The following is a 14,631-nucleotide window of genomic DNA, read 5'->3' on the forward strand; positions in this document are numbered from 1 at the left end:
TGAGTTTATTCCAGTTCTTGATTATCCCAGACCTGGATTGAGATCAGAATTGAGTTACCTATCGCTGCGCGAGTTGAATGACACGCGTAATCCGAGCGTGCGAATCTGCCACGAATGCGACTGCACCGCCATTCCTTCGAAGAGTCTTGCTTCGGTGAGCCAAGCCTAGTGCCTCACGGATATGAATTATCGTCTTTGAGTCACCTGTTCCCACCTTTGATAGCTATTCGACATTTCGAATAGTTGAATTCAGACTCGATTATTATGGTCATGGTTCCAAGTTGTCAGAGTTTTCATAATTTTCGGTGCTGGTCATTTTAATACCTTGGACACATGATTATGGACTATTAAGATCTTCAAACTAGATAATACATTGGTTATCGTGACATTTGGTTTGCTCGGAATCTAGACCATTTCGAGTGGTATCATCGACTCCAAACCAATCGATACATCGACTCTTTCAAAATTCAGAATCTTGAGAGACGATCAGACCACTTAGAACGATGAGAAGTCAATTCGGATATTGCTCATTTGAAATGCCATCGTCCACCTGTTCGAGTCTTTTCTTATGTGAAAATATTCGACCCTTGAGAATCGTTCCTTCCGCGAAGTCTAAGCATAGTCAGTTCCCTTCGCAGAGTAGAATATTCAGTTTTCCCTTGAGTAAGAATATCTTCCGGAATAATTTTTCCCAATGCAGACAGGATCCGTGTCGGTGGCGGGTTTGGATTGCATCGGAGCACTGACCCTGGGAAGCTGGCGTAACGCGGGTATCTTTTACGACTGTGAAGCGGCCCTGTTGATCATCGAGACGATGAAGAGGTACCCGGGGAGCGTAATCGTCCAGCGGAATGGCACCCGGGCGATATCTAACATAGCGAGGAGCAGGAAGATCGATGCACGACGAGCCTTCCTGGACCTGGGGGTCGAGGCAGTCTTGGAAACCGCCATGAAGATACACGCTGACGACGGTGATATCGGGCCCGAAGTCACGGCCGCCTTTTCCGCCCTCGAACTCCACCCCGCGCTCAAGGACCACTGGGCTAAAATGCCCGCAAAGAAGTTGGAGTGTGGGTGCAATGTCGTGGGAACAGGGTTTTCAACCACTTGTCAATAGTTGTACTCGTAATCAAGTTTCTAACAAGAAAGGTATCCTAGGTCGATCTCTCCGATCTAATTTCTTTTGTAATATATTGTAGTAGACTAAAAACTAAGCAACACGTCTTTTTTTTTATCTGCCATTAAACACTTTGAGGAGATGAAAGCACCCTTCAAAGTAAAGCATGTCAAGGGCCTATTTGGTACTTTCACCCACAAGAACATAATATTTTTTAACCAATCCAACTGGAAAAGTTTTCACATAACGAGATGTGAAAAATTTTATTTTCAGAATTGCAAAAGAAACAGAAAACTGCCAAATTGCCTTACTTTGGAGGGTGGTTTCACCCCGTTAAAGTGTTTAATGGTGGATGAAAAAAAAACACATCTGGCTTGGTTTTGAGTCTACTATAACATATCACGAAAGGAATCAAAGAATACCTTCCTCGTAAGAGAAAGTAATTCAAGGTTTCGTTGAGACTTCATTAAAATTGTAATTATGAGGCAAGTTCTGTCTTTGGGGTAGTTGTGGGCTTAAGGACGAACTGCGGAAAAGCTCTGCTGGAATGTTTCAATACCTTCGTGAACTGAGAAAAAGCTCTTACACTTTCCAGATGCCCGTTTCCAGCGGCCCGTATTGATCCTGATCAGTCTGCGGCGTATCCGAGACGCACCGAGGGGGTAAAATAAGAAGTTTGATGAAAGCTGAGGTGTATAAAGATTGATGTAGCCGGTGCTGTTGCATCCGACTCACAGCTGCAAGGCGAAGACGTCGCCGTCTCGACTCGGCGCTGCGTGAAATCGCTCAATTAGAAGAGCCCCTTGAGTAGGTATACGTATAATATCTCGCCGAAACTGTTTCCAAGTTTTATGAAGTGGGTTGAACCGCGATGGTTGAAGACGGCAGGTTCTTTAGGTAGGAATTGCAACGACTGGAGAAATTCTCTAGCTCGCGAATCGACGGACCAGCTCGTTTGGTAGCTTCGAGCTGCAGGGAAAGTAGCGGGAAACTTTTCAAGGCCCGTATACCTTGCACGACTTGTTGAGATGCATTGAAACGGAAACAATCGGACCGTCTTATCTTCACTCCGGAACAAGCTCCGACCCTCGAACTAATACACTCGCAAGCTGGAAGATGGGCTGTTTTTTCAACGACTGCACCAGCTGCGCAATTCAAAGCCGTCTTCGTTCCTCTTTCCATCTTCTGCTCTAATGCATACTCATTACACACTATTTTACATTTGCGTTCAAAACGTACAGTCCGACTGAAGTCGCGAGCCATTCTTGAATTAAGAAATTTTCGCACCAATATTTCTGCGTCGATTGCCTTTCTTCGAATTTCTTACGCTCGAGTATATTTGGCACATCCCATTGATCATGCTGGCTAAATCGACCGTGCGTGAAATACAGATACCCACGTCTTTTTTATTCACTCGTACGCTGAAGATGTTCACTTTTTCTTTCTCATCAGAAGTGAAACGAGGAATGAGAGAGAAATTAAAATTATCTAGTTCGACAATTTCAGACCCTTTCCAACGAGTTTCCAACGCTTCAAACTGCGGTTTTTGACCTTTATCAAAATCACATGGGCACAATCATCCTTGAAGCTATTTTTTCATAACTTTACCATCGTTTTGGGCATCAGCATTATTTTTAGTCAATGGTCTACAACGTGTACGGAGGTCAAGTTTCTTGGGTCATGGTCAACCTACTTTTTTTTAACAGACACGTGTCAGTCTCATTGAACGCTGTCCTCAGACTTTATTCTGTACCAGTATGGATGTAAATTTTCGAGCAATTAGGGGTACAAAGAGAAAGAAACCAGAAAGACTGCCATGTTTCTAACATGGACGGAACATCGGCGTGAAGTAATTTTTTCGCAATGTGAATGAACCTCATCCCAATAAACTTAAACAATATATTTGTTACGGATTGGCGTAACATCAACAGTGTTGACGTGTCCGAGTAACATTACAAGTTATCAAAGAATTATTGCGATTTGTTGTCAAGTAAGATAGTCTAACCCCGAGTTGAATCCAGCAGAAAAAAGTAAGTATGTCCAGCGTATTTGAAACTCATAAACCAATGACAAATGAAATGTTCATATTTTTCTTATCTTGTAATATGAAGTCGGAATTTGAGCATTTCTAAATTCAAAATGGTGGATCCAACATTGTGGATGTAAAATCGAAAAAACTAAAAAACGATTATTCTGGCCGGAACTTATTATTCGGGGGTTTTCGGGGTTGTACAAATTTACAAAGATCATTTGTAGTTGTAAATAAACTGTGACAAGGTTCAAACATGGAAATTTTTGAAGTAGCATGCCGATCATCCCGTTGTGACTGAAAGGATGAAACCGTCGAAATCCGGCTAACAGTCAAGTTTAAATTTTCCGTTTGATCGGAACAACTTTTCCTTTTTTCCCGAAAAAACCGAGAAAAAAAAAAAAAAAAAAAACTAAATAAGCAGAAGAGCGGGAATTTCAAAAAGACAGCAAAAGCTTGAGAGGCGGTTCGTTTGAACAAAGACGATCAGCCGAGAGAAAAACATCCGCTTAAGAGATTGCGACGTCTTCGTGTAAGCGGATGCTGTGTGCATCGGTCCGGGACGGCGTCGCGACGCTCCGCGCCACGTCCCTACGACAAGGACGTTTCGGAGTGGGTCGCCGGTCATGCGCAGGTCGCTCAAGCAGCCAGGTGCGCGTCGAAGAGGCGCGAAGATTCGACCGACGTTTGGGGGAACTCCAAGAGTCGGTGGTGGTGCCGGTTCCACCGCCTGAGCGATCCGGCACGCGTTTAGTTGCTTGCGGGTCAAACGCTCGTCCGGTCGCGACGCGTTCTCCGGTCCCTCGAATCATCATCAATCCGCGATTATCAGCCGCGTCGGATATTCCGCGTCGCGATTCGCAAACCAGTGCTGTGCGGATAACAATTCTGGATTTGGAAAGAAGGGCCAAGTCCCGTCGCCCCCTACGGTTTTTTTAAAAACGCAACCGGAATTCATCCTGCCTAGTATGCGCGGTTTTTCGTCGCCTCAAGCGAGGGTCAATCGCCGTAATAACCGCACTTGACAAGACGAATTAACAGCCGATTCGCCAGTTCGTGCATGAAAATCGCCAGCCGCCGTCGTCCGGATTTCGAGTTTGGGTTCTGTGAGCTGCGAACTTTCGTGATTGAATTTCAGTTCGTCAAATTTCGCGAGCGCCAAAAGCGAGAGTGTTTTCTTTTTAAGTCAGTTTGAAGCTTAACGATTTGTTGCTGCTGTTTCTGTTTTATTGTGTCCCGTTTTGGGTTCTTTTCACTGTTTATTCAACTAAAATCGTTCATATTTACCTGTGAGAAAAGTTCGCACCCGTCACACCGAAGTCGAGATGACGGGGAAATAAGTGCCTGCTGAAAGGAGCCTAAAAACCCCAAAAATTTCAACCTACCAAAAAAAAACCACGCCGGAAGTATACCCAAGGATTCATCCAACAGGAAATTGCTCGGCATAAAATGACCGGTTTTTTCACCCTCGTTCTGTTCGCGGGGCTTTTCGCTGCCTGGCCTGATCGAGTCCAAGGTAAGAGGAAAAATCTCGCGCGAAGAACGAAACGCAATTAGTAAATATATCTAGTGGTAAGAAACGTGTAGAATATATTTACTTCCGTTTCCCGAGTATACACATGTGAATACACGTACCTACCGTTTGTTCTCACACAGGAGTAACAGCGTTGTAACGATTCTCCCCTTAGAATCGGTGAACGTTGAGAGGAAAACGCGTGTCTTTTGCCCAACGAGGCCAATTATCCGTAAATCACGGAATACGGAAAGTACGTTGGAAGTATTTCGCGTTCGGTTGATAAAAAAAATTTCTCGCAAAAGCTGTTTCAGGAAAAAGTTTTCCCAAAACGTTTCTGTTCTTTTTTCTGCAAGAAAAGAAAAAAAAAAAAGAAAAAAAGAAGGGCTGCAGGTTTATCCATCCGGAGCACTTTTGATCTCGTTGAAAAACTCACTTAGCTTAGATATAGGCGTGTGTGTGTGTGTGTGTGTGTGTGTGTGTGTGGAAGGCGTACGAGGATCGCCTCTCTCCAAGAGTACTTCACTTAGCCGCATACTTCACTATTGTCATGCTAATGTGATCGCGCGGCTTTAACCCTCCTCGTGCTCTCGCGAAAATGGGGTTACCTGGAGAAATAACGAGTCGCCGTACTGCACTTCTGGAGATTTTCCTCGAGGAGGACGTTGCCTCGTACCAGCTGCCACCGTCATCTAGGGCAGGTGCATTTAATAGCCGGCTCAATTTGTCTTTCATTTCTGCCTCTCTTTTCTACTTCGACGAGGAAATAGGAGAACAAGAAGTGCGAGACGTTTGAGGAAAGAAAAATTAGAAGGAGAAAAAGAACACTTTACTGAATTTCGATCTGCGAGGGTGATTTTAGTCGCGGATATTCCGCTATATCGCAAGCTTTGAAAAAGCACTTCGACGCGATACGTGTATACATTACGCCGTTGAATTTCCTCGCTTCTTTCCCGAAATGCATTTCTCTCGGAGACTCTTGCGAAAACTTCGTAGCACCAAGACTAGTGAACAGCGAAAAGGCGGATCCGAACCAAATGAACGCGATGCATAGTCTTGAACTGTTTTCCAAACGGTTCGCGAAGCTGTGCGCAGAATTTTAATACCATTTATCTCACCGAGAAACTCGAGACGCGACAATTTGCGAAATCGCCCGGTTATTCAGACTCTGAATTCTGACAAGTCTTAGAAAATTTTTTTTTCATGCAATTTCGTATTTATTTTGCCTGAAGAAGAAATGTAATAATACATCACGCGTGTATCATTTTTTTTTTTTTTTTTCAACTTAGCTTTTAGTTTCAATTCAGTTGTAAACTTTTGTGAGTACACAAACCTTGAAAAATTTCCCATTTCATCCGAATTTTGTACCAACTTTTCATTTTAAAGGAATTTAAGTAACCAAAAATTTCTCTCACATAATTAAGTATTGATATACGTACATATTTATACTTTCGTGATGTAATTACAATTTTTTTTTTTTTTTGTTTTTCATTCACCAAACAGGAAATTAAATTTTTATCGTATATGTATAATAGAGAGAGAACATAATGGAATTTTCACAGGTTTACTTTCGCGAATAATCACTGTTAATGAATATATCTTGGGGGAAAGCTAACTTGCGAAAATTTTATTTTCCTTTTTGACGAGAAAGGAAAAGGAATCAGGAGAGGCGAAGTAAAACTTGCCAGACTACCCGCCAAACGAAACACTACAGCCGCACGTTTCAAGGGGCTATTTAAATTTGTCGAAAGCTTGCGAATTAATTATAAACGAGTAAAAGTTTGAGTTGTTTTTTCTTTAATTATTTCTTTCTTTTTTTCTTTATTTTCTTCTGTGTGTTTAATCTGAAAAGGAGTGCCGAGTAAAATATTTTCCTCAACCGTGACGCACGGATGGCGGAATGTAAATATAAAGGCAATCAAGGTGAGAGTGAATGTTTCGCTCGTTTATTCGGCAGGGCAGTCAACCAGTCTTGCATTTACTACGTACAGCAATTAAAATATAACGAAATGCCATTGAGAGCGTAAAAAAAACGCGAGATGGAAATTGCGGGGAAAATGAGACGAGCTGAAGGGTTTTTTTTTTCTCAATTTTTGCAAGCATCGTGCATTCTTTAAGGAATTAAAAAAATGAACAGAAATTATTGAAATACTTTATACCAACAGGTTTTGGGATCATTTGATCACTGATTTATAAGTATTTTATTTATTTTCGTTCAGCTTTGATCACTGAATCAAATATTGGAGAATTAAGGAACGATCTGAAAGCGTAGAAAATGAGACGCAGAATAATTAATATTGCTGGTCTTATTTTACTGTTAACGAGAGATCGTGATTTCAATAAAATTCATAAGCTTTCATTTGATTATTCAGTCTCGTTTCGTTGATTTACTTTTTTTCAAGGCTCCTCGAGCGAACAGTTTCACGTGAATCACGTTCGTCAAGCCGACTTAGCGTCACCGAGGCGATGTATAAATTTAAACTTCTGCACGACTAGTTTGATAAATGTTTAAATTAACTCGCTGGAATACATCGGATATCGGAATAGGCGATATTCACGTTCGTTGAAATGAAATTACCGACTAATACCCGAGCGGTGTAACCGCCGTTAGAAATTGACGGATCGTCTTGGGGGACGTTTTCGCCTTCGCGATCCGCGTCATACACGACTTACGCACACCTGACTAGATACCGCGGTCTTGAATCAATTTTCCGAAGTGATTAGACCTGACAGAATCAGCGGGGGCTAAAATCCACCGTTCCGTTACCCTGGAGGGCTAATTAGATACCTGCAACCCTGAATAGCCGAGCGATTCGTGATACGGTATTAATGAATGAGGAGCCTGTCTCTCCGATCCTCTGCGAGGCGTTTCGCTTCTGCATTTTGTGTCTAATGTAGGGATCACCGAAAGCTCCGTGTAAGGGTGTACTGGCTCTGTACATTCTCAACCAAAAGTCAGTCGCGTCTGCAATATTGGATACTTTGTGATAAGATGAAAGTCGGTGAAAAATCAACCGCGACAAAGACGGTGAGAAAATTAAATTTGAATAACAATAAGGTCTAAAGATTGTCGATAAATTGTTCAACAAATTTTTAGGGAATGTGTTTCCTTCTTTGCGATGTGAAATGAATTCGTTGATTTTTCTCAACACACCTGAATTTTTCAACAATTTTCTCATTGTTTGGAAATTTCCGTTTTCGAATGATTTTCAATTTTGAAAAATGAGGGAAAAGCGTGAATTTTGGTTACGTTTTCGTAGAAACGTTTTACATTAAAATTAAGAATTTTCTGGAGCATTGAACGAATACTTTCGTAGATACAGTCTTCACAAATTTTCGAAAACGGACATTTCAACAAAATGGGAAATTTGTTTGAAAGCTTGGGTGTATTCAGAAAAAGCAACGAAAACATTTTACATGAAGAAAAATATTCCGTAAAAATTTGTCAAATAATGTTTTGCTTAAACAATTTATTGGTAACTTTTGAGCCTTACTGTTATTCAAATTTAATTTTCTCATCGCTTCTATCGTGTTTGATTCTTTCCCGATATTTCTCTTATCATAAATATTCAATATTGTCGCCGAGACTCATTTTTGGTTGAGAATCTCTAACCAGTACATCCTTAAGCTTCCTCTATCAATAACTAAAAGTTCACAAATTCAAGTTCTAATTTGGGTCTTTGGGGGGTGAAGTTTTATACTTAAAAAAAAAAAAACGAACGATTCTGTTTTAGACTTTATCGATAATGACATAAATTTATTTTGAACGAACCGATTGGAAGAAAAAACTAATAATATTTACTGTGTTTTTACTCTTAGGTGTTGAATTCCTTGTTTTTTGGGGGGAAATATAGGGGTGGTTTTTACCCCTCAGACAGTCGAATTGACACGTGGAGAAAAACACGCATCCGATGTTTTTTACGTGCTACAACGTATCGCAGAATGAATAAATTCGATGAGATACATTTTGGCTACTTTCCCAACGTTCGTTACAGATTCACTTGTTGACCATCATTGATTGACCTTTTTCATAAAGCGACGGTGATTCACTCCGTGGATAAAAAAATTTCTGAATCTTGATTCTGAAACTGAATTCGGAACTTACAATGCGTATCTTTTTCGCCGCAAATGATCGTTATTATAGGATCGTAAAATCAGTCGTTATAAATTTGGAGCAACAGTTTTAGACTTCAGAGACTAGTTTATATAATATACATAAATTCGTGATAATATATTCTTATTCACGGCAGAGTGAATAGTAAATACATTTTCTTAGAGTAAAATCGAGAAGCGTAGATTACAGATAAAACCCTGCGCCGAGTAGATTCGCGAAAAAATTTACGAGTCGCGTTAGGACGAAGAAAAGTTTGATCTTCGTTTCTAATTAACCTCCCGTTTCTCTCTTTTCACAGAACAGGAAGTTGTCGTAATCATCCGAAAATGAAAAGTTGAGTTTTCCCCAGATTTACACGTTTAGAAGTTGAGATGAATCATTATGTGATGAATTTATTTGTTCGACGATATCTCGAGAACGAGATGATTTTGGTCTCAATTGACGCGGCTTTTCCAAACATAGGACTGATTAGATTTTGGCTTTGATCGGTACGGTACTTTTTCACTTATTCAAATAACAAACTTCCAAGAGATAAAATAAAAATGACCATAAATTGATATTGTAAAGTTTTCCGGCTCACTGATCACGAATCTAAAGTCAGAATTGCAAAATTTGAATTTGGCGTATTCTTCTATGCTGAAAAGAAAAACTATAAACATTTGAATTTTGTTGAAAATTGGTACTCGAAGGTTTTCCTGGTGGTTGATCACGATTCTGAGGTCAGATTTGCGAAATCCAAAACGGCAAATCCAATATGATGTGTAAAAAAATCTAAAAATATAGTGATTTTGGTTGAAATTAGTAGGCAAAGGTTTTTTAGGTCACCGATAACGAAACCAAGGTCAGACATTGGACGTTAATATTGTTTTTCTGCAAACTTGGGACCTGCGGTGTGAAAACGAGAAGTTCGAGAGCTGGCTCACGGCCAGCTTAGAGTCCCTTTTTTTGTCGATATTTTGATCGTCGAATATTGCAATATCTCACGCTTCTTCTCTTCGTTCATTTCGGATCTAAATCCGCGTCTTGAGATATCGGATCAAGACGTGCAGCAGCGGTTTTCGCGCGGCTGGAAATAGTCGGACTGTTAACCCAGATATTCGTATCGAGTCGGATCGAGACTCCGAAATTTTCCCGGCTCCGTCGAATTATAATTAGTAAGTCGGTGGCGATATAAAAAGTGAAAACAAGAAGGATCGAAAAGTCGGAATTCGCCTTTGACGGAACGACGAAGCGTCATAATCTTCGACGAATATTCGCCGATCAAAGGATGAGAACCGTCGGGTTATCTCAGAGGATGATATTTGCACCGAAGTTTAATTACTGTAAAATTAAATTCCCCCCCCCCCCCCCCTGCCGCTACTTTGCGCTTATCAATCTTACTTAGCTGAAGTTTAAATGAAATTAGGCCCTGCAGAACTCGAGAGCCGGTCGGGGCGAAACGCTCTCTGCATCTGCGTTATCTTAACGTTTGCGTAATTTACCGGAAAACGGAAAACCCCGTTAGGCGCTGTGTATGCGCGACAGTGGATGCGGCGTTTCAAACGGAAATGATAATTACTCGGTTTCACACGGTCATAATATCGTAATCGCCAACAATGCAGAGCCGCCGCTCATTACCTTCGAGAGATCCTCGTATTTTGGTCAAAGACCCGAAAACGGCTGCGCTGCGATCCAACGTTTTCGCGAAAACAGATGTATCCTCACGTTTCTGGTAGAAATAATTGATGCATCGGTTAAACGAGTCCGAAAAATAATCCAACGCGACTCGAGTGAATCGGTAAGAACTCGTCAAATTTCTTATTTTTTTTTTTTTTTTTTTTTGAAATGGTGTATTTGAAAACAAAATTTCCTCAATTTCAGACCGTAGTCTTAACGGCAGAAACGTTTTTTCATAAGTTATATTTTTATTCAAAGTATTTATATTTCAGGTAAAAATATTTATTTATCTTTCACTAATTACATCGAATCCAGGTACTTAGTAAGTAAGACAATGATAATAAACGATAATTCAGTCACATAAATTGATATTGTATAGCGTCGTTCGTGAAATTGAAAAACAAAAACCGATTGTGAGGAAAAAAAATCGATCATACTAGATTAATCGAGTAAAAATAATCTTCCGTCATTCTTACAAATTACAGAAAATTATTGACCTCATTGCAAAAACGAAGCGTTTCGACTTCAAATTTATTCACCGATTTATTCCGAAAATTTTCACTCAGCTGCAGGATTTGACAAAATTTTTTTTTTTACATTCAAGACTGACTATATGAACTCGGAAAAAAATGTACACAATGATTTAGTCTGATTTTCGAAAACCTTGCGCGTTGTTTCAAAACGGAAAAAAAACGACAACCTCAATGAGTCAGCTGAATGTTTGTTGTATGTGAAAATAAAGTTTGGACAATTTGTTGACGGTAGTTTTGGATGAACGAAAATTTCAATCACTGTCACGTATCGCGTTACAAAATTGCCGTGATTATTACCGTTGCTAATATCGTCGTAATGATTATCATAATCGTTTGATCGCCCCAATCCCGCAACGGCAACTTTGCCAACTGTTTATTAAGAGTTCTGAAGGGGTTTTTCGAAGGGTTGGGTAATGCCCGTCGTTTTACTCGCCCACCCTCGCCGCGAGTTGACGGAAACTTTTAATACAGTTGGATTACGTCTTGCTCAAACTGCGTTAGATTCGTTAGATAAAACAACCCTTAATACGCCGCTGTTTCCTGTACGCGGATTTCTACAGTTGTTTCCGTCTTATACGTTTTAATCTTGGATTAGTCGACGCGTGACCGAGCTTTCTGCTGTCCCACCGGAAATTCTCATGCCTTAATTATGCTAATTTTCATCAGGCACTTAGGTTTTTTTTCTTTTTCTTCTTTTTTGCTTCAACCGGAATCGCTTTCACAGAAATTTATTTTCTTGAGGTTGACTGTTTCTAACGAATCAAAATTGAATAACTATGAACGAGGTATCGGGTTATAGAATATTGAATCGGAACTTTGAGCTTCGATCAGAAAAACAGACTCTATTTCTTCACTGAAAATTATTATTCAAAGTTTGATAGAATGAATGAATGACTGACTAAAACATTTCGATCAAAAACCGTACGATATCTTTTGTGAGTTGAGATTCTCCGGAATCGGAGTGAAGAAATTAGAAAACCGTGAACCGTGTTCTTTTTCTTCTCTCTGTGTATTGGGTCACGGTAAGAAATGCAAATAGTTTTTGTCCTATTACCGATTTTTCGAAGGGTAAAAACTCACGTTTCGCACTATATTGAATATGTCGAACACTGTAGGATTTCGAATGTTCAACGACGCCTCGATTTCAACGGAAACCGAATGAGTTGTCAAAACGCTACCATATAAAGTTCCGGTCCTTTGTATGAAAAAAATGATGATCTCCATTCAACCCTCAGAATTGGATTTCTTACGTATGTTATTCAAATATCGAATACGAAAGGTCGATGCGCGACCTCTAAGAAAAATTGCAAGTTGCCCCGTCTTTTCCTTTCGGGAGGTTCGATATTGCGCTATTAATTATCGTTTCCTGAAGTATCGGATAGGATAAAAAAAATGCATTTTTTTTTCTTCTTGTCTTCTTTTTTTAAATCATTTTCTTTCGAGGCAATCCACCGTGCACTTACCAGTAACAACTAAAATTTCCTCTCAATGGCTCTAGGCGGGTTTATACAAGCGTATGCGATTCCAAAGCGTGACGTCATCCATCCGTGACTCTATAACGAGGTAATGAGTCGCGTATGGATGAACCTAATCCAAACTAACAAGCTAAGCTCCGCTCGGAGACGTCGGAGCTTTCGGTTGTTGGAATCCTCGCGGTGTTTTGAGATGGTGTGTTGTTCCTGATACAGAGAAAGAAGAGACGGGAGGGGGGGTGGAAGAGAGAGTCGCGCCCCGAAGCGCCAGGAGAATTGAGTTCGTGCCCCGAGTTTCAAACCAACAAGAAAATCCCGGAGCCTCTGCAGGCCAGGCAAACGTCGCCGACTTCCAGCTCGGCTCATCGTCTTCTAAAACGCTCGCGGTTGTTTCGACGTAGTCCTTTCCAACCCTCCTTGCGTTTTCTCATCGCCTCCGGCTGGCGGCGCACGTCGCGTGGAACCGGAAACAAATACCGCGAGTGCTTAGGGTGAATTTGAGATAAGAGAAGAAAAAAGGGGGGAAAAAAAATAAAAAGAAAAAAAAAAATGGAAGAAGAAGAGGTGAAAATGACGATAAAAGTGAAAGGAAACCGAGGGGGAAACCTCGTGATGTATTTTCATTTTTTTTTTTCGATTGGTATGGTAAAAATTCAGTGATCAAAAGCGGGGATTTTGAAAACCTCGTTTTATAACTGTTTCGTTATTGGTTAGGGGGTGAAAATGCAGGCGGAACGGAAAATGGAAAAGTTCGATATCGAATTTTTGTATGTACGTGAAAATCCATTTCATGAAATTCCAGAATGTAGACGGTTGAAGCATATATGGAAAGCCGGGGTTATAGAATCGTCAATATTCAGACTGAGAACAGGGGTGAAGAAAGTTTTGGAAGATTGGGAGATAGAAGATTCGGAATATGCAGTTTTCAACAATGCGAAAATCCGGTTCATTAAATTTCCAAATACAAAAGGTCGGTTAAAGTGTATAATGATTAAAATGGAGGTACATAGTTGGATAAAAATTTAGGGAAATAAGAAAATTGTCGAAGTATGGAATTTTCACAATCGTGGAAATCTCTTTTAAAATTTGGAAAATGCAAAAAGTAAAAATAAGTACACATAAGTAACCAAAATATACAACGGTCAGAATTTTGCTATGTATTCTTATTCAGTCCGAAGACTCTGTATATATACGGCTTTCTACACTTTGACTTTGGGGTGGGGTAAGAATATAGTATGGTCAAAAAATGCCAGGGCCGCAATATCGAATCTTAAAGTGAGCAACAATTCAATTTATAGTATTAAAAAATGTAGAAAGTCAGCATATGGAAAAGTGAGGGTGAAAAAAAATCGAAAGGTATCAAACAATAGAATCATATACAGATTCTAAATTTTGACATTTCGTCCTTCGATCTTCTGTATTTTAAATTCTCTTCACTCGTATCTTCTCCACTTCGATAATTCTAGGAATTAAATTATCGCGCCGTTGAAAATTCGACATTCCGATCAATCTTCTATCAATCGACCATATCTCAGTTTTTCACCCTCACCCCGTATCGTCTACACTTCGACTATCTGCGTTTAAGAAATTCCGTATTCGTGGGCCCCACTTTCGGGTCCTCATCAATTTTTGGCCCCATCGATTCCCGCCGCTGCAACGTAACTCCGATAAATGTTGAAAAGCCTGAGAGTATCACCGTTCCCAGAATTTTACGACCAGGAATAATGTGATCCCCGTGATATGTTTTTCCACCGACCGGACTGACCGTCGCCGTTATATCGTTCGAATGTTTGTCTTGCGATACAGGATTCGTCTATCCTCCAGGACACGGCCGCAATTCCCGGCAGTTTTGCGGGCGGCTGTGGGATGTGCAGGGCGTCCCGAGGGATGGGAGAAAAATACGCACCCACACATCGGCCGGCCCGCAACGAGCCCCACTAATCATCCGGCGACTCTGCGCTTGACAAGCGTCGAGGCAGCGCGCTGGCTCGTTTTAATTTCGCCATACTGCAAGGGCCAGGGAAACCAGAGAGGGTGGAAACTACCCCTGCGGAAACACCGCCGCGAGTTTCAAAGCCACTTGATACACTCAGCGACGCGTAATCGCATCAACAAATACGCCTTCACCCTCTTTTCAGCCCCTCGATTCGGCGCGGAATTCATATCTTACGATTAGACGCGAGTGATTACTCGACAG

General features: G+C 40.8%; 1 protein-coding gene across 16 annotated transcripts in view; it reads left to right on the top strand.

Moving 5' to 3' along the window:
- The first annotated feature begins 3,861 nt into the window (after window positions 1-3,861).
- The window catches only part of LOC124186244, a 183,365-nt gene continuing 172,595 nt past the window's right edge, over window positions 3,862-14,631 (top strand). For all 16 annotated transcript variants that reach the window (XM_046577775.1, XM_046577778.1, XM_046577777.1 and 13 more), the window contains exon 1: window positions 3,862-4,662. In XM_046577775.1, coding sequence (XP_046433731.1) covers window positions 4,596-4,662 — 67 coding nt within the window. In that variant the 5' untranslated portion in view covers window positions 3,862-4,595. The remainder of the gene's footprint in view (window positions 4,663-14,631) is intronic.

The sequence above is a fragment of the Neodiprion fabricii genome, chromosome 7, assembly GCF_021155785.1.
Source record: "Neodiprion fabricii isolate iyNeoFabr1 chromosome 7, iyNeoFabr1.1, whole genome shotgun sequence".
Classification (NCBI taxonomy): Eukaryota; Metazoa; Arthropoda; class Insecta; order Hymenoptera; family Diprionidae; genus Neodiprion; species Neodiprion fabricii.